General features: G+C 38.7%; 1 protein-coding gene across 12 annotated transcripts in view; it reads right to left on the reverse strand.

Annotated features, from left to right (window-relative positions):
• CHD9 (chromodomain helicase DNA binding protein 9) overlaps nucleotides 1–20,322 on the reverse strand; it is a 237,841-nt gene that overhangs the window by 11,788 nt on the left and 205,731 nt on the right. For 8 of the 12 annotated variants that reach the window (XM_086689430.1, XM_086689428.1, XM_086689432.1 and 5 more), the window contains 8 exons: nucleotides 19,669–19,888; nucleotides 16,934–17,136; nucleotides 12,555–13,463; nucleotides 11,402–11,565; nucleotides 10,026–10,298; nucleotides 9,123–9,291; nucleotides 2,622–2,761; nucleotides 2,120–2,341 (listed from right to left, as the gene is read on the reverse strand). In XM_086689430.1, the coding sequence (XP_086545556.1) occupies nucleotides 2,120–2,341; nucleotides 2,622–2,761; nucleotides 9,123–9,291; nucleotides 10,026–10,298; nucleotides 11,402–11,565; nucleotides 12,555–13,463; nucleotides 16,934–17,136; nucleotides 19,669–19,888 (2,300 nt within the window). The remainder of the gene's footprint in view (nucleotides 1–2,119; nucleotides 2,342–2,621; nucleotides 2,762–9,122; nucleotides 9,292–10,025; nucleotides 10,299–11,401; nucleotides 11,566–12,554; nucleotides 13,464–16,933; nucleotides 17,137–19,668; nucleotides 19,889–20,322) is intronic. The other 4 variants (XM_086689433.1, XM_025920788.2, XM_025920786.2 and 1 more) reach the window with 3 other exon arrangements.

A 20,322-nucleotide genomic window follows, 5' to 3' on the forward strand; every position in this document is an offset into this window, starting at 1 on the left:
ACTTGATTATTTCCTGGTGTCAATAATGGCAATGTAAAATTCTAGACTAAGTACATATTACAGACACAAAGACTACTGTAGGGACTGGAGCTTTTGTAGTTCCTTTTCATGAAAAAAATAACAAGTAATTTTTTTCTGTTAATAAAATAACAACTTTACCTTTATATAGAATTTTTTAATCTTCAAAAGACTTTCAGTTTTTAATCACTGGCTCAGTGAATATTCATAGAAAGCTAGATACTATTCTATGTATCAGGAATTATGTACTAAATAAGTCCTGTGGATACAAAGTCCTGGGGTAACTAGGACATGGTCCTTAAGAAGCTCACAGAGTACTAAGACAGCTTCACTGGGCTGTCCATTTAATCTTCATAATGAAGGCAGATACAATAGGTCTGCTAGCTTCATTGTATAGAGGATCTGGCACAAATTTTGGTAATCAGTATCTAATAGTAAAATACTGCAAAATGAGGGGCACCTGGGTGGCTCAGTCAGTTAAGCGTCCGACTTCGGCTCAGGTCATAATCTCACAGTTTGTGAGTTCGAGCCCCGCGTCCGGCTCTGTGCTGACAGCTCAGAGCCCGGAGCCTGCTTCGGATTCTGTGTCTCCCTCTCTCTCTGCCCCTCCCCTGCTCATGCTCTGTCTCTCTCTGTCTCAAAAATAAATAAAACATTAAAAATTAAAAAAAAAATACTGCAAAATGAAATAACAGATTTCTATGAGTAAGAAAGCCATATGCCTATAAGATAGCGAGCACAAAGTATTTCAGGGGATGTAAAAATGCAAATGAAATATAACAATTCTCACTTTGATTAATGTAAACTCAATGTGCATCTGGAGAGACACAACAGCTATACGGTTATAGCCTGAAGAAGAGCTTAAAAGCAGTAGTTTGGACACTGGATTTAAGACTGTGTAGCTTGTAATATTTACTTAAAATTTTAGTATTTTAAGTTCTTTATCTAAAAAAGCTATAATAACGCCATTCTGATAAAGGTGTCATGAGTCTTAAATGAGATAATATACGTTAAGTGCTAATTGTGATGCCAGGTACACAGCTAAATCTCAATACATGTTTAATATGATCATAGTATTTTTTTTTAAGTTTATTTATTTATTTTGAGAGAAAGCATGTGTGTGAGTGGAGGAGGGGCAGAAAGAGAGGGAGAGAGAGAGAATCCCAAGTAGGTTCCACGCTGTCAGCACAGAGCCTGACATGGGGCTCAATCTCAAGAACAGTAAGATCATGACCTGAGCCAAAAATCAAGTCTTGCTTAACCAAGACTGAGCAACTCAGGCACCCTTAATATGATCACTAGTGTTTTACTTTATTTTTATTACTACTTTTTTTTTTTTAATTTTTTTTTCAACGTTTATTTATTTTTGGGACAGAGAGAGACAGAGCATGAACGGGGGAGGGGCAGAGAGAGAGGGAGACACAGAATTGGAAACAGGCTCCAGGCTCTGAGCCATCAGCCCAGAGCCTGACGCGGGGCTCGAACTCACGGACTGTGAGATCGTGACCTGGCTGAAGTCGGACGCTTAACCGACTGCGCCACCCAGGCGCCCCTATTTTTATTACTACTTTTTAATGTTTATTTATTTTTGAGAGAGAGAAAGGGGGGGGAGAGAGAGAGACAGAGACAAAGTGTGAGAGGGGTAGGGGCAGAGAGAGAGGGAGACACACAATCAGAAGCAGGCTCCAGGCTCTAAGCAGTCAGCACAGAGCCCCACGCGGGGCTCAAACTCACAAACTGTGAGATCGTGACCTGAGCTGAAGTCAGACACTTAACTGACTAAGCCACCCAGGTGCCCCTGATCATTAGTATTTTAAAATAAACTCCTTGAGGAAAAGGATTGGAAATGTTATCCCTTTATAACCTTCACTGGGTCTTACATGGTACTCTGTATATTGGAGGTGATTTTTACTATTAAGCACAGAATGGAAAAATGGAAAAAGGCACTGATGGGGAAAATGGTATTTTTTTCTGTTAGCTTTCCTAAATCTTGGGCAGAACATGTATTTACATAAGTGGGTAAAAATTTATGCTTCATCAGCACAGATTTGGTAAGTCACAGAAATAAAATTAATACCAAGATTTGTAAGGCATCACCTACAGGAATAAAAGCTCCTAAATCTTCCACATAACCTGGGTGCTCCTTAAGCCATTTTTCCAAATCCTTTCTCTTTGGCGCATCATCGCCTGCAAGTCTTGTCCCATCTTTCAGGTTAATAACCGGAACCGGACTTTCTGTATCCGGAATTCCTTGAGGCTGAGTGTAGGACAGTGCTGGATTTATCCCTGTAGAAATCTGGGAGCTGGTTAGGCCTACAGTTACCTGTAGAAAAACACCAAATGAAAATTTTACTGCTATGCTTTATCATTCAATTCTTTGCAAAGTCCAATGAAGCAAATCTTTTTGAAGAGGAAAAAAGTGAGTTTTTCAAATTTAAAATTTTCATGAATCTTAGGCAGTGTTGGATGCCTCTGAAATAGAACCCAAAGTACAATCTAATTTCCTAATTAATATTTTTATGCTATAAAACATTCACAGAATAGCAAGATGTATATTTACTAGGACTGAATTTTGGACTCAAGGATCAGTAGTTTTTACTTACATGATTAGGTGGTTTATTTCTGTTAAAAAAGAGGATGTCAACACCTTCTACATTCTTCCTCCTTCCCCGCCTTTTTTTGACTATAGGCTGGTTGTCTAATCTAACTCCATTGGCACCAAGGGTTGACTGAATGGAAGTACCTAATCAAATAAAAAAATGCAAAACAGTGGTCAAAATCTAGATGTTAAGCAAATTAAAAGCAATAATTTTTCTAAATATATGGAAGTGTTAGTTCTTATTTTACACCACCCCTATTCCTCATTTGAAAATTTGGAAAACTATAATCAACTTTTTGACTTGTCTCTTCAAATTTCCCCCCCTGATTCTCACACATCTTATCTTCCTCTCCTTTTTTTTTTTTTTAATTTTTTTTTTTAACGTTTATCCATTTTTGAGACAGAGAGAGACAGAGCATGAACGGGGGAGGGTCAGAGAGAGGGAGACACAGAATCTGAAACAGGCTCCAGGCTCCGAGCTGTCAGCACGGAGCCCGACGCGGGGCTCGAACTCACAGACCGTGAGATCATGACCTGAGCCGAAGTCGGCCGCCCAACCGACTGAGCCACCCAGGCGCCCCTCTTCCTCTCCCTTTTAGAGGAGGAAATGTGTCTTTCTCACGGATAAGACAAATCCTTCTCCTTCCTCTGCAGCCACTAATTCCTACCTTTTCTGAAAGCTTGTTTTATCAGTCTACTTTCTTGTGCCAAAATACCCATTCTGTATCAGATTCTTTTCCCTGACTTAAAAACATGGCCTAACTCAAACAACAAATAAACCTCTTTCAGCCTTTTATAATTCCCCAAACCTTCGAAAGGTTAGTATTTGTTGTGCTCTCTTTTTCACGACCAACTCCTTCCTCAATTTCCCATAGTCCGTTCCTGTGCCAGCTTTTGTCAGGGGTTTTAAGATCACCACTAACTTTTTAGTTGCCAAGTTAAACTGATCTTCATTGTTCCACATTTCAATAAAAATGTCTGTAAGTGAATTAATGTCTGCAAGTAAATGAATTAAAGTTCCATGCATTCAGCCATTTTTTTCCAATAAATAAATACTTATCGAATAGCTTGTACGTAGGTACAAGGTCCTACAATGGTTCGAAGAGTAGTTAAATGGTGTTCCTGTCCTCAAAAGTACATAATCTAGAGCTCTCCTTAAAATACTGTTAACGATGAGATGTTTGTTTAAAATAATTCACAGCATATAGTGAGAAATGCATTTTTAATCAATTCAAGGAAAATTTTTAGAGCAAGTCCAGGGTATCCCTGAATAAGGAGTTGCCCATTGGCTGGCTGTGCAACCTTATGGAAGCCACTTACCTTCATCACATCTCAGTTTCAAAAAGGTACCTTAAATCATATGGTAAGGAATTGCTAGTTACAATGATTAAAAAGTAGGTTTGCATATAAAAAAGCACACTAGGAATGTGACATAACTTTATAAAGAAAAGCTTTCATTATCCACCTAGTGAATTTCATTATAACCAGATTCACAAAACATTATAAATGATTTGAAAATACTTTCACTATAGCACATTTTACTTTATTTTTTTAAAGGCTTATTTTTGAGAGAGAGAAAGAGCGAGAACGAGAGAGAGAGAGAGAGAGAGAGAGAGAGAGCGCACGCAATAGGGGAGGGGCATAGAGAGGGAGGGACAGAGGATCTGAAGCAGGTACACAGATAGCAGCGAGCCAGATGTGGGGCTTGAACCCATGAGCCTTGAGATCACGACTTGAGCTGAAGTCGGATGCTCAACCAATTGAGCCAGCCAGGTGCCCCTAGCACATTTCAGCTATAACAATAAACTAACTTTCCCAAAGTACCATTTTTAAAGTACTATTCTTTAAAAAAAATTTTTTTTAAATGTTTATTTATTTTTGACAGGGACAGAGCATGAGCGGGGGAGGGGCAGAGAGAGAGGGAGACAGGCTCCGAAGCAGGCTCCAGGCTCTGAGCTGTCAGCACAGAGCCCGACACGGGGCTCGAACTCACAGACCGTGAGATCATGACCTGAGCCGAAGTCGGACACTCAACCGGCTGAGCCACCCAGGCGCCCCAAAAGTACTATTCTTTTTTATAAGAACTTCTCAAAACTTCCTATTCTTTTTTTTTTCTTTTCTTACGTTTATTTATTTGAGAGAGAGAGAAACTGCGAGCAGGGGGTGGGGCAGGGAGAGAGAGAGAGAGAGAGAGAGAGAGAGAGAGAGAGAGAGAGAGAGAGAAATATCCCAATCAGGCTCCGTGCCATCAGTGTAGAGCCTGATGCAAGGCTCGAACCCACGAACTGTGAGATCATGACCTGAGCCAAAGTCAACTGTCAGACGCTCAACTGACTGAGCCACTCAGGTGCCCCATGACTTTCTATTCTAATATGAATGAAATACCTTGTATTAGCCCCTTTCCAGCATGACCCCCAACCCTCAATCCCTGCCCCAGCTCAGTTTTTATGTTGTGTATAACCTAGATTCACCTTTTCTAAGCAGGCTCTGATTTCATACAAATATCTCTCCAGTAGGGATTTACATACTAGCTATGTCAATCTTATCACAAAACCATACTATCAAGTCTCTGGTTCATGCTATTCTCTGCTTCTCTTCCACCTCTCCTGGGAAGGTCACTTTCCAGAAAGACCATTATCTAATCTGCCTCTTATAAATCCTTTTCAATTCTACCTCTTCCAGAGGACTCTGCCTAAGTTTCTAGACAGCAGTGGCTCCCCTCTTCTCTGGTATTTAGTAACTATAATGTGCTGTGTGGCAAAACATATTATCTTGTTTTGTTAATGTCTTGTCTGATATTTAAATTTTCTTAATGTTTGTTTAGATTTGAGAGAGAGAGAGAGAGAGAGAGAGAGAGATAATAAGAGTGCAAGAGGGGGAGGGGCAGAGAGAGAGGAAGACACAGAATCTGAAGCAGGACAGCATAGAATCTGAGCTGTCGGTACAGAGCCTGACTCGGGGCTTGAACACGTGAACCGGGAGATCATGACCTGAGCCAAGTCAGATGTTTAACTGACTGAGCCACACGGGTGCTCCAAAGTCTTGTCTAATATTTTAACATGTAGGTCTTAGTCTACCAAGCAACTGAAAGGCAGACAGTGTCTATGTTTCTTTTCACTTTCTCTTTACTCTATTTCCGGTGTGATATAAAAAAGTACTTAATTATCTCTGGAAAAACAACTGCATATACACCAAAGTGTGCATTTATAAACATACCCTATTTGACAATTCATAAACATATTTTCTTTGGCCAATTATATACTACTGTGATGCCCTTCCTTCCTTTTTTTCTTTCTTAAAAAAACTGAGCCACCTTGAGTTATTTCTGAGGGTGATTTTTATAAACGTTACTGATTTAAGCTAGAATCCAAAATGGAAAATTTAACTTAATCTCCTTTATAAAGCTTGTATTGCCTTTGTCATAGATGTAATTATAACACTATTAAAAATAGCTTCTTTCTGCTAAATGTCTACGAGGTGCCACACACTGAACGAGGTTTAACAAGTGTTTTCTTAAATCATCAAAAACGAAACAATAAAATCATAGAGGTATTATTTTTTCATTACAAATTTTTTTTTAGAGAGAGAGCACTCATGTGGGAGAGAGTGGGGGAGGGGCAAAGGGAGAGAGAGAATCTTTAGCAGGCTCCACACTCAGCACGAGGCCCAGTGTGGGGCTTGATTCCACAACTACAAGATCATGGCCTGAGCAGAAATCAAGAGTTGAGCCACCCAGGCACCCCAACACAGAAGTAATATGAGGCCTATTTTATAAATGAGCTCAGAAACATTAAGTTACCGGCCTAATGTCACAGCTGGCAAATGACAGAATTAAACCCTAGGCTGTTTGGCTCTATCAACACTCTCTGTTCATTAATCCAGGTAGTTTCTGGAATGGGCTCTTTAGTTTTGTCTTATTGTAATTTATGCTATTTTACTATCCCCTTCATTAATTAAATTACATTACAACCTGTATCTTTATTGGAAACTTTCAGATAAAATTCAGAGGGACCCAGATAAAATTCAGAGGGACCCATATAAACATAAAAAGGGCCTAGGCTTTGGAATATTAAGAATTATGATAATAGTATTTATTCAGCATCTAATTCTAAAACCTGTGAGGTACCTAATTTTAACATTGGTTTAGCATCTAATTATGTACCCGGCTCCATATTAGCCACTCTACACATATTATTTATCTCACCCAACAACTCTCTCCTACCCCAACCCTTCATTTCATAAACAAGAAAAGGGAAAAAATTGTTGAGATGTTCTAAGAGTCGAATAGGAAGGCAAATCTAGATTTCACATTTGCAATTAGTAAGATGGATGAGATATAATGCTTAGATAATAACTCTGCCTAGTTTTAATGTCTGAGGCTTTTTAATATTTTACATAGCTGCAGATTAGTGTCACAATTACTACTTATACTATTAAAAATAGTAATATTTGCCAAAGTAACCTTTAAATAACCTTAAAGGTGAAGACTGTACAATTCAGCTGCAATAGCAATAAAATGTTCAGATGATATTAGTGTCAATCCCATTTTATGGTGGAGTTATCAGAGTACAAGAAATTGTATTTCTAAACCCCACTTAGGTTAGTCAAAAGAGCCCACAGCTTATCTTCCCCATTTGTTCCCATTTTTCCCCTAAAAACACAGAGCTCCTTTAATACAATACTGTTAATGAAAAGCACAGTTTGCGGATTTATACTTCAGTAGTAGAAGCATGGCTGATTCATATTTGAACTGCAATCTGTACATGTCTGAAAGTCCAGGAACTAGAGAATTACAATGAATGGTTAATGAATCTGTAAGGAATACTGACGGTACTAATTTATAATTTAACTATGATTTATAATTAAAAAGTCATGACAGCAGCAATTGGGAATAGCAACCAATTTAACACTTATAATAAAGCATTATTTTCCCAAATCGTAGGAGTCCCACACACTGTGCTCATGCACAGCAGGAGATCTGAAATGTTTTCAAATACTGCATGGCAACCAGATCTAGTAGAATACTGAAACAGGGTCCTCAGCCTTATGTAAATGGTAGGTGTAATGGAAATTCAAGTCACTAATCTGCTTTAATTGAAAACTGCATTTTGTAAAGACTCAGCTGATCATGAGTAAAATTCTCAATTTCTGATACTGCACTTTAAAAGGGACACAGACAAATTAAAGCACACTAGACCAAGATCAAGAAAACAAAACAAAACAAAACAAAACAAAACAAAACAAAACAAAACAAAACAAAACTTCTTATGGACCTCAGCACCTACAGAGCACACAACATGTGGCACCGATTTGGTATCTAACAAATACTATTGATTCAAATTGTTAAAAGGTTAGAAGAGATACAGTCCCAAAGAGGAGGAGATATGATCATTGCTTTCAAAATGTTAAGATGATCATGGAAACATAGGAATAGGTTAATTCTCTGATGTCTTTACTTTTTTAATAATTAAAAAAAATTTTTTTAAGTTTATTTATTTATTTTGAGAGAGAAAGAGAGCACAAGTGGGGAGGAGAACACAAAGAGGGAGAGAGAGAATCCCAAGTAGGCTACATGCTGTCAGCACAGAATCTGATGCAGGGCTTGAACCCACAAACTGTGAGATCACGACCTGAACTGAGATTAAGAGTCAGACATTTAAATATTAAAAAAAAATATTTATTTATAAGAGAGAGAGAGAGAGAGCACACAAGCGTGCACACCAGTGGGGGAGGAGCAGAGAGACAGACAGACAGAGAGAGAGACAGAATGTTAAGTAGATTCCACGTCTAATACAGAGCCTGATGCGGGGCTCCTTCTCATGAACTGTGACATCATGACCCGGACTGAAACCAAGAGGCAGACGCTCAACCGTCTGAGCCTCCCAGGCACCCCTTGTGATGCCTTTAAAGTCAGAATCTCAATCACTGAGAATAAACAATTGCAAGCAAAATTTTCTTCTAAGTAAGAAGGAATTTTGTGGTAATTAGAGCTGCCCAGTAATATAAAGGGCTGTTTAAGGTAGTAACAATCTTTTTCCCGTAAATATTCCATGAGAAAGAAAGATTGTCTTTCAAGGATTAGTCATGACAATTCCTGTATCCTATAGACGACTGGACTACACTGTCTCTAAAGTCTTTCTAAAACTTCTCATTTTAACCTTCTCTACAAATCACCATTCATTTGTGGTTCAGGTGTTTGCTTTTAAATTCATAATTGCTTTTATATTGAAATGCTGTTTGAGCTTTTACCTGCATAAAGGGACTCGACAGAATATTTCCACCCAAATATTAAATCCCCCAAATAAAACTGCACCCTGCTTTAAAATGTCATATTAAACGCCTCAACAGGTATTTATTAAGAACTAAAATTATACCGATTACAGACTTGAAAGAGACCCCAACATTTGAGGATAGATGCCTTTTTATTAGAAGAATAAATAAAAGAGGATTTGGAAATGACAGCAGGAATATTTCCTACTGAGGCAATTATTGTGACCATATTCACCTGATACTGGCACGGATTTGGGAAAGGTGGCGAGGCTGGTCTCCGATGCACTCTGCAGTTCCCGAAGCCGAGCAAGGTACTGTTGCTGCCCCAGGGCACTGTCTTCGCTGTCGAATGGTCTTTTCTGAGCAAGCCCTTGCTTCTGAAATGTCAACTTCAAACCACCTTCCTGTTAATAAACACCATTATCAAGAAAGAAACAATTAAAAAAAAAACCCATTTCAGGTTATTAAGAGAAATTTTTTACTTAGAAAAAGTGAAGTAAAAACCCTGAACGTTAATCATCTTCCTATTCAGAAATGAACTAAAGAAAAAGAACGTCAACCAATTTCTATAATGAATATTACGTTTTCTGTCTTAAATGAAAAAAATCCAGGTACTACATACACTTTTCTGAGCAAAACAAAGTTTTACATGTGACTAGTAAATTGGAACACTATCAGCTTGAGACATACTTCTCTATGTACATTATTCATAGGACATTCCAGAGGATGTAACCCACATATTAGACACCAAATAATCAATTTAGCTTCAAAACTCATACTGAAAAATGAAATGTTACTGAGAACAGAGCATGCTAAATGTTTAAAAGAGAAAGTGCACTGACATACCATTTAAATATTATACAAAAGAACCAAAACAATTAGAATTTGTCAGACTGTTTAAGAAAGCATTCTTGATTGGCAGGACTATTTTCAGAAGTATAGGTAGAGAAACATTTAACGATGATCCTTCTAGTAGGATATTCAAGCCTAATAACCTGGATATCAAAAAGAAAACAATCCAAATACCAGAAAACAAGTATGTGAAGGAAGTAAGAGTGAGAGCAGGCAGCCACTTGCAGAAAAAGCATGCTGCACACGCAATCGCAATCGGGTCCTAGGGCAATAAAAATAAACATACGTCTTTGATTTTCACTGTAAACTCCTTTTCTCGTACATGCTTCTTCACCTTTGACATCTGTGTTGACTGATCGTGTTCTTCTTTAACACCGGCGCCTGGGGGTGTGGGTACACTGGGTTCGCTATATTCTGTAGCCGCGCCAGGGCTGTCCAGCAGTTTTGTGGTATAGAAAGAGGCCACTGTGTTGGCATCATAACTTCTTCTAGCTGAAGGCCACTTCCCTTTCAGAACTGTTTGACAAATACTGTCCAGCCGGTTGATCATCACACGATCCTGGAAAAGCATGCAAACATCTAAGTGTGGTTTTCATAGTCAGGCCAGCCCTTCGGAGATAAAATGGCTCAGGGCCTTGATGGATTTAACCCTGGTACAACCTATGTGCATTTGGTGTGTATACGTACTCTCACGTACATATGTAATTCCGTAAGAGTTCAAGTACAAATTTCCATTGGAGTCCAAAAATATATGACAGAGATAGTCTTCTGTAATTTCATTTTTTATTTATAAAGTAGGTTTCACACCCAACACGGTGCTTGAACCCACACCCCAAGATCAAGACCGGAGCAGAGATCAAAAGTTGGATGCTTAACCAACTGAGCCACCCAGGTGCCTCAGCCTTGTTATTTTCATAATTATACAAGTAATACAAGTTTGTTGGAAAAATTCAATCAATTCAGAAGTAGGTAAGAGTAGAGTTCTCCACCTCCCCATTTCACAACCTCACTCCTAAAGGTAAGTACTCTTGTACTAGTCTAGCCACACTGACAGTATTGTATTAATCCGATCTGAACTTCTACCCCTGAAAGTACATACACTTAAGTGAACTTTCAAAAAAATGGTTGTTTTAATTAATTTATTTTTGAGAGAGAAAGAGGGAGAGGGGGAGGGAGGGAGGGAGGAAGGGAGAGAATCCCAAGCAGGCTCCGCACTGTCAGCGCAGAGCCCAGTGAGGGACTCCACCTCATGAAGTGTGAGATCATGACCTGAGCCAAAAACGAGAGTCAGGCGCTTAACTGACTGAGCCACCGAGGTGCCCCAAGTGCACTTTATTTTAAGTCATAAATGGCTATGGTAAATTTCTTCAAGGAGACTCAGCTCAAAGCACCCATTCATAAACAAGCCCTTGAATATTGTATGTGAATGTCAGCATCCATTATCTCTTATTCTAAACATTCTAAGGTTATGTTGAGAAATATACACATTCAAGTACACCTATTTACTTGATAACAGTAGTTGATACTTCTGATGCTAACACCAAAATGCCATCCTATGTTTTCTAGTGACCTATTTTTCCGCACAGTAAGTTACCTACCATGAAAGCAACATAGAGAAATACTCAAAAAATGATCTGTTCTGGTAAGACATTACTCATTTACCTTTGGCCAATATGAGGCTGCTAGCATGTATCCTCCTTGTAAGATATAAGCAGACTCTGGTGTCCCATTGTTCATCTGGAAGCTATCTTGGGTCTCATCCTGGGTAGTGCTCAGTGATGCAACACTTTCTTCATCGTAGGCTTTCACGTGAGGGGTACCTTCTGCTGAGAACAATTATAACCGTTTTAAAAAGACTGCATAAAAAAATTTTATATATACTTTTCAAATCTTATATAATTATTCAAAGGAAAAAGTTAGAAGTAAAAACAAATGGCAAAAAAGGAAAAAAAATCCACCTAGAATACAATACAGTGCCCATTGTTTAAAAAAAAATTATCACAAAAGCAAAATAAGTGGCATTAAAGAGTTTGAGGGGGAAGGGTTAACAAAACATCCCTTTCTGCATGAAAATTTGACCCTCGGTTAACCCTGTAGGTCTGTTTCCCTGGACACATATAAACTCCAGAATGATAAAGTGCATTTGGACTGAGGGGAGCATAAAAACCTGAGGAGTACACTGACATCCTCTCAGGAGAGGACCTGTACGTCGGGGCACGTCCTTGTGGCAACCCTGAAACTTGTGCTCACAGAGCCGTTACAAGAGACGCTGGCTTCTGCAGGATCTGAGGCTCCTTAGGCCAGACTGGCTCCTGCACCCCCTTGCCATCAACTCATTGCCTTGCACCTGAACTGTGGGCTGCAGCAAGCACAGAGCCACCTGACACTCCTCTACAGGCAAACTGTAGTTCCTGTGTCATTCTGAGGAGACAAGGAGGGCCTATGATACTCTTGTTGGTCTGACGGCTTAATCTAAGAACCCTGCTGGCTGTTACAGAATATGATCTTGATGTGTTCACTGATCAGCATGTTCAGAAAAAAAGGAACACTAAACTGAAGGTGATCACAAAGAAACCCATTATTGTATAAAATGTCTAATTTCTGTTTGATTAACCCGTTTTGCAATGCCTTGCATACTGAATAGGGAGTGTACACCAGTAACACGAGTTTCCTTTTCGATAGTGCTTCTCTAAGAAAATCTGTACATATAAGACTTACGTTAACAATTTTAAGCATGCTTAAGTTATGTGAACCGAATTCGTTTTCATTTTCACTTGAAATGTCTTAAAATAGCAAAAGCACTTTATGCATATACCTCGCTTTGGGACTTCTTCTTCTTCACTGTCACTTTCTTCTGATGAAGATGAGGAGGAGGATGATGAGGAAGAGGATGAGGATGAGGATGAAGACGATGCTGAAGAACAGGAGGAGGATGAAGAGGAACTAGAGCCTGATCGAGAGTCGGAACAAGAGGAGGAGGAAGACGAGGAAGAAGATGATCTGGAAGAACAGGATGATCTCTCAGAATCAGAGTCAGACTCAGAACTAGATTCGGATCCTCTTTTGTGGACTCGCTGTTTCTTAGAAGCTGGGTTTGGAGTTAGGGGTTCTGTTCTGGCTGCAACCATGCGTCTGTCTGTTTCACCTTTTCCACCAGATTTCTGGTCTCCAGTGGCCTGCGGTAAAACACCATTCTTTGGACTTACAGGCTCAGACTTTATTAGTGTCCTGGTTTCCTCAGAAGACATAGATTCTTCTTCAGAAGACTGAGGCTCCTCTTTAAGATTTTCACTTTTAACTTTCATATCCTCTAGAATAATACCTTTAGCATCTAGGAGCCTAGGTAGAGAGGTAAGAGGAGAAGCAGAAAGTGCTACTTGATATTGCTGTAAAAGTGGGGTAGAAGTCCTTGAAGGAGCCATCTTACTTTGACTGTAGTTCCTCTGAGCTGCCATAAAGGAGAGTTCAGGATCACGAAGAATGTGATAGTCTGTTCGGCTCACCCCATGTTTCGCAGCTCCAATGAGCAAGTCCCTATCATGAGGGCCACATTCCCACCAGACTGGTAGGTCTGGATTTGGATGGCAAAGCTTCAAGCGTTCAAACAATTGTGGATGTCGGAGGGCCTGTTCCCGTACTTTCCTTAGAAGTTCAATGCGATACAAAGTCCTTGAAGCACGTTCTTCTGTGATTGGCTGGATAAAAATATTTGGATCCACCAATTCTATGTTAAGACAAGAACAAAAACATTAATCTTGGAAACACTTTATTACAGAGTTAAACAAATAATGCAACTTCTAAAATGCAACTCTACTCGATATCACTGTGTAGTTTCCAGAATTTTTAAAATATTTTTTAGGGGCGCCTGGGTGGCGCAGTCGGTTAAGCGTCCGACTTCAGCCAGGTCACGATCTCGCGGTCCGTGAGTTCGAGCCCCGCGTCAGGCTCTGGGCTGATGGCTCGGAGCCTGTTTCCGATTCTGTGTCTCCCTCTCTCTCTGCCCCTCCCCCGTTCATGCTCTGTCTCTCTCTGTCCCAAAAATAAATAAACGTTGAAAAAAAAATTTTTTTAAATATTTTTTAATGAGAAAAAATACAAGTTTTTAAAAGTACCAAAATCCATACATACAGTGTATAACACTGGATCTTCTGAAAGTGGGGAAAACGTAATGTTTTTGGGAAATATGTTAATATAACTAAGAATTTACTTTTAAAAAATTCCCTATGAGCTATGTCCTTACTAATCTGTGTCTTTTATTATTTTTTTAATGTTTATTTATTTTTGAGAGACAGAGCACAAGTCGGGGAGGGGCAGAGAGAGAGAGGAAGACACAGAATCTGAAACAGGCTCCAAGCTCTGGAGCACAGAGCCCGATGCCGGGCTTGAACTGGGGAACAGCAAGGTCATGACCTAGGCCAAATTTGGATGCTTAACCGACTGAGCCACCCAGGCACCCCACTAATCTGTGTCTTAATCAAAGAGACAAACACTTACTTGAACTCATTTATAAATACAAATTAAAACTGTTAAATCATAGCCGATAAACAAACAGAAGTCCACATATTTCTAGCTGCACCAAGGAAATTCAGGGCATTGTGGTGAACTCACAGGAACACTTAAGGCTTTCTTAAAATTTCAGGGAAGTGCAGGAACACTGTCAAAGGCTATGTGAAGTAGTGGCTTGAGCTGGCTCGGTTTCAACATTAGATCTTGCTATATTCCTTTCGACGCGGTTATATCTTTGTGGGCAGAGATACTGGCAGTTCAAAAATCGACAGGGGCTTGTTGAAATAATGCGGGCCCACTTAAAGGAGCTGGTAGTGGCCAAATCTAGAACAATTTGAGTATCAAAATAATGAGAGTATTGGGTTCTAACCTATAGAGTAAAATAAATATCTAGATCAACAGATGAAACGGAAACAACAGTTCTTGCTTGTAGCAGAATTCCACATTAAAAGCTGTTACACATAAGGATCTACTCATGGATACTAATGCCAATGGGTGGAAGTTTGAGGAGAAACAGGATTTGTGTGGTCTCAAAGTATCTCCTCAAGATATCTGTTAACTGCAGGGGAAAGGATATCAATTTTACACTGGAGAAACATGGCATAAACTACTGTAACCAAGCAATCAAGGGCAATACCATCAGTGTTAGCTATCTTGACATCATGAACCCATTGATATGTTCTGAGAGGGACACATCATTTCTCTGTACTCTTGACAAAAATGCATAACCTCAATGCAATCAGGTCACGAAAGACAAGAGAGAAACTGAGGGTCTGTTACAGACTGTAGGAAGCTAAGGGGAAAGACCAACTAAATACAATGTGGGATCCTGGAACAAAAAAGGACATCAGTGGACAAACCAGTAAGATCTGACTAGGCATTCAATTTATTTTATTTTATTTTTTTTATTTATTTTTGGGACAGAGAGAGACAGAGCATGAACGGGGAAGGGGCAGAGAGAGAGGGAGACACAGAATGGGAAGCAGGCTCCAGGCTCTGAGCCATCAGCCCAGAGCCCGATGCGGGGCTCGAACTCACGGACCGCGAGATCGTGACCTGGCTGAAGTCAGACGCTTAACCGACTGCGCCACCCAGGCGCCCCGAGGCATTCAATTTAGTTAACAGCATTGTACTGTTAAGTTTCCTAGTCTGATAATTATACTGTAATTAGTCATGTAAGATTTTAACATTAGGGGAGGCAAAGTGAGAGATGCATGGAAACTTCTGTGGTTTTTTGCAACTTTTTTCAAAGTCTAAAAGTAGTTCAGAATAAAAAGTTAAAAAAAAAAAAAAAAAAAGACCATGCAGACATCAATGTAGAACAGGAAACAAGAGTGGGCATATCCATTCTACCTCCAGGATGTGACAGTTGTATAGTCCCTGACAGGTGTATACATCTCATTAGTAAGTAACTGCGGTTATTTAAGAAAGAAAAGTAGTATTTTTTTTCTTTCAACTTCTATTATGTTTTCAAACAATTACTAGATTGTTGGAAACAAATACTTAAGTTGTTTGGATCTAATTATTCATTAAACAGAACTTCTGGCCTCAGGTGCTGTGAAAAATTACTGAGACAGTAAGGGATCTATGAGCTGAGGAAGTTTGGAAAACTGATCTAAGTAAAACCTCACTCACATTTCTAACAAGAAAAGTACCTTTTCGATCATTATTGATTGTCAGTAATTAACCCTTTCTTTTTAAAAACTGGAGTCAAAGTGGTTAATTTATTCATCACATTTTATATCGTTCAGGAATTAAGAAAATTAAAAAAAAAAAGAAATGAGGGCCTCTCAGTAATCATGAATAATAGAAGACACAATACTTTGCTTTATCTCTTTAAACCCATGGATAGTCTCTCAAAAGACCTTTAAGTAGACTACTCTGGATTATCTGGTATTTGGGTAATCAAGTGATGGGCTACTCTATTCAGTAGACTGACAACAGATCTGTTAGGACATAAAATTAAAACAAACCAACCAACCTACATGAAATTTACGTCCTTTTATTAGCCATTTATATTTTGACTACAAAATAGGATTAGGAAGTCACTGGGTTTAGCAGTCAGAAATCATATTCAACAAAGAATGGAGATAGCTGCTTATAATAGCATGATTGAGAGGAATTGCTGACAGGATAAGCGATTTCTCTGGGCTTCAAAGACGATGAAAGTCACTCTCCTGGGTGAATCTGTCTTGCCAGTGCCTTGGCTGAGCATTAGCACCTCTGATTGGTTGTTGTTCTCTTTTTTTGAAGGCTCTGGGTGATTTTTTTTCCCCCTACTAAAACTCTTTGAAATGTTTTTAGAGAGGAGGCCTCATTCCTTGCAAAATTATTCACTGAATAAACCCTGTAAAACAGTTCCTATGAGATGGACTAAAACTACAGGTTAGTTCTGTTTATCTGAAGCTACTATTTATCTTCTACCTCCCCCCGATCATCAATCTAATATTGAATAAGCACTGGCTATTCCTCAAAACTCAAGGTGCAACTTTATTCTCTTTTGATCTAATTTTAATAGCAGAATTAACAAATAGGGGGAATCTCTGAACATAGTTAATTTACAATTTTGAAAAATAACTGATGTGTTGAATTAGACAGCATTGACATAAAAAAAGTTGGAAATTTCAGAATTTTAGGGATTTTTGCCTCTTTGACCAAAACCAGGAAAAAAATAAGTTTTATACCTACCTTCTTTGGAAGGAAGACGACAAACCCTCCGACACATAGACATGAATGCATACAAATACTTCTCCAAACTATCATCAGTTTTCTTATGCAGCCTAGCCATAGCTCTAAATTTTGTCCAGTCAAATTGGCCTCTGTCAGGATCAAATACCACTCCAAATGTGGACACAACTCTATAAAAGTCAGCTTCTTCTCTTCTTGTCCATCTATTTTGAGTCAGATTAAAGAAAGAGCCACACTGGTCATTAAAATAAATATTAATGCTGAATATAATCACTATAATAAAATTTAAAACATTTCAAATACCTAACACTTTAAAGGATTAAATGCAAGGGTACTGCCTTGCAAATATATGCTGGTTGACTCATCTGTCCAACCATGCTTCTCTTCCTTCAGAAAGTAATAGTTTTTTGCACATCTAGTACGTAAGAAAAGATGCAGGGGATACAAGATTACGTAAGACATGATGACCCTACCTTTAAGGAAACAGTGAAACATTTCAAACATATCCCTAGTGTAAGGTGGTATGTTGTAGTTGTATGCATTCTAGGAAGCAAGGATTTTAGGAGAGTGCAGAAGATGGGAGGTCCAGTTCAGACCTGAGTGATCAAGAAAGCATCACAGAAGTAAGTGGCTTTTAACATGGAACAAGGCTAAGATCAGGTAGGGAATTCTAGGAAGCAGACACAGTATAAGCAAAGTAGGAAGTAATCTACATTTGGGGGAGATGATGAGCATTCCAGTTTGACAAGGATATGGCTCATATTGGAGGCAGAAATGGGGTCTGATTATGAAACACTCCATACCTGGCTAAAAATAGTCTCTATTCAGTTGAAAGCTCCTAAAGATATTTTAAGAGGGTAATATTACCCTCACATACCACAAATCTCCAGTCTAACTTATAGACACTTTTCCCTGGTTAACTTAGAGAATTGTGAGAATGAGAAAGAGTGTATGAGACGTTTGAAAAACATCAACAGGCCATTTTTATCATAGTGCTTCATTAAGAAGATTCACGTAATAATGCTGCAAAAATAGCCTGGGAGACCAATTAATTCTTATAAAGCTTACACCTGAGTGATGGAAGTAGGAATAGAATAGAAAGGATGAGTTAAAAGACTACACAGAACACACAAAAATATGACACAGTGTCTACCCTCAAAGAACTTACAACTTAGGAAGACAAGACAGGGAAAGGAAAAACGTCCTTATAACATCTTGTATTAGTGTGATAATGAGTAATTTATTTGGATAAGTGCTATATGAGTACAGGAAACAGAATACTGTGAGCTGGCCTGTTTGAGAAAAAATTAATATAAGAGATAGGACAGGTGTTGGGCTCTGAAGGATGGGCTACGTAAGGACTAAAGAGGAGGAAGAAAGGTATCCCAGGTGATAGGAACAACATAAGCTAGGGTACTGAGTCAAGAATACGTAGGATATTATGTCAGAGGAAATAGTACTGGATAGAATTAGAAATGCATGCTGACATCTAAATTGAAGAGACTCTTGGACTGAGGCTTAAGAACTTAAACTTTATACCTACAGTAAATAAGGAGCCATTGAATATCATGAGAAAACTAGTATTTTAGGAAGATTGATCGAGATCTGACAGACCAAGGGAAAATGTATGTGGTTAAAGATGGCCATAAATTCTTTGCCGCTCTTCCCGTGGACAGGTATACTCTCTTTCCCTTTTCTTTCAAACTTCATTGGCCCTGTGACTTTTTTTGACCCATAGAAAGTGGCAGAAGTGATGCTTTATAATTGCTGAGACTAGGCCTTAAGAAATCTCCAGCTTTTATTGCCTTTGTCACTGGGAATGCTCCCTCATTCAAGCTCCCAGCTGGCAGCCCAGCACCAACTGCCAGCTGTTTGAGTGAGGCCACTTCCTACCTGCTGGCCAAAAAAACGGGAAGCAGAAGAACCACCTGGTCAACCAAGAGAATCATGGGAAATAAAAAAAAAAAACTGGTGTTTCAGTCACCACATTTTGGGGTGGGTTAAAATGCAATTGTAGGTAACTGAAACAGTGTATTTACAGAGATCTAGAACATTGAAAATCTTGTTTCAGATGAATTAAACTCTGGTTATGATGGATGTGCTGCAAATAAATACCAAAGAACAAAGATATATTTTCCAGAGAACATCCAAGGATCCAGGTTTAACAAGGAGGCCAGGCTATTGCTAAACATTGCTATTCTTTTCAGTGTAGTCTATCCTCTTTAAGAAGTTAAAGCTTTTGGGAGGAGAGTAGCATGACTGTCTTCTTAACAAGGACTTTTGCAGAAAGGTATACTATTTTTTTCTCCTTTGATATGAGTGGTTGCAAGGGTTCATCCTCTGTATAAAACAGATAAGGACTTGTCTTCCATACATTCTTACATTTCATAAATGTCAATATAAAGTAAGGTAGAATGGACTTTATTTCACGTAACTTCAATGTATGCTTTATTAAGAATTTAATTCTTGAGTTTGCTCTGCAATTTCATTTTTTTAATACCTCAGTATTCATAAATAACAGAATAATGATTAAATACGAAGAGTGCAAGGAACGATAAAATGCAATGATCTTTATCTGTTTGATATATTTGTGTGCATGCATAAAAGCACTTTGCTTTGACCAACTTCTCTACCTATATGTTTTTCACAAAGTGAGATAATCACACTCTAAGAGGCTTCGGAATGAAAAACTACATTTAGATACTAACATTAAAAATTTAGTGCTACTGTCTTACCTCTGCTGTCTTTCTATCTTGGCTGCCATTTTAGGATTAAGAGTGGCTTCTTCATAAAGAGGCTGCATGACACTGGCAGGCACTGAGAACGTGGGCTGTATCTGTTGGATTTGTCTGTTTTTATTAGTACGCTGATATGCAGTGATGAGACGCCTCAAACGTGTGGTTAAAGCTGATTGAGTTGGCCAATAAATTTTATCACCCTCCATCAGCTGACCATCTGTATTTAAAGAAACTCATATCAATAAAAAAAAAAAAACCTAAAAAATGAAAACAATTTTGACCCTCCCCCCTCCCACCAAACTAAACAGATGATGAAATGAAACTCACAAAAAGAGCAAAATTTCCTTACTTAAAATATTTTTTCTTTCAATCTGATTATGTGGGGGAAAAAACCCACACAAACCAAACCTCTCATTATAAAAAAGTTTTCTTTTAACTACAGCTGTAAAAACATTACAACAAATTTTTACAGCAGCTCAAAGAAAGTAGGTTACAGTGGAATAAAGAACCACAATATTATCTATTGAACTTCGCTTGCACAGAAAATACAACTCTTGCATTTCCAGGCCTAATACGTTTTACTGCCTGGCAAATACTCACTTGCCTTAATTTAAATGAATTAAAAATCAAACTGAAATCTTTGGGAAGTTG

The sequence above is a fragment of the Puma concolor genome, chromosome E2 (assembly GCF_028749965.1).
Source record: "Puma concolor isolate L17-30 chromosome E2, mPumCon1.1.hap2, whole genome shotgun sequence".
Classification (NCBI taxonomy): Eukaryota; Metazoa; Chordata; class Mammalia; order Carnivora; family Felidae; genus Puma; species Puma concolor.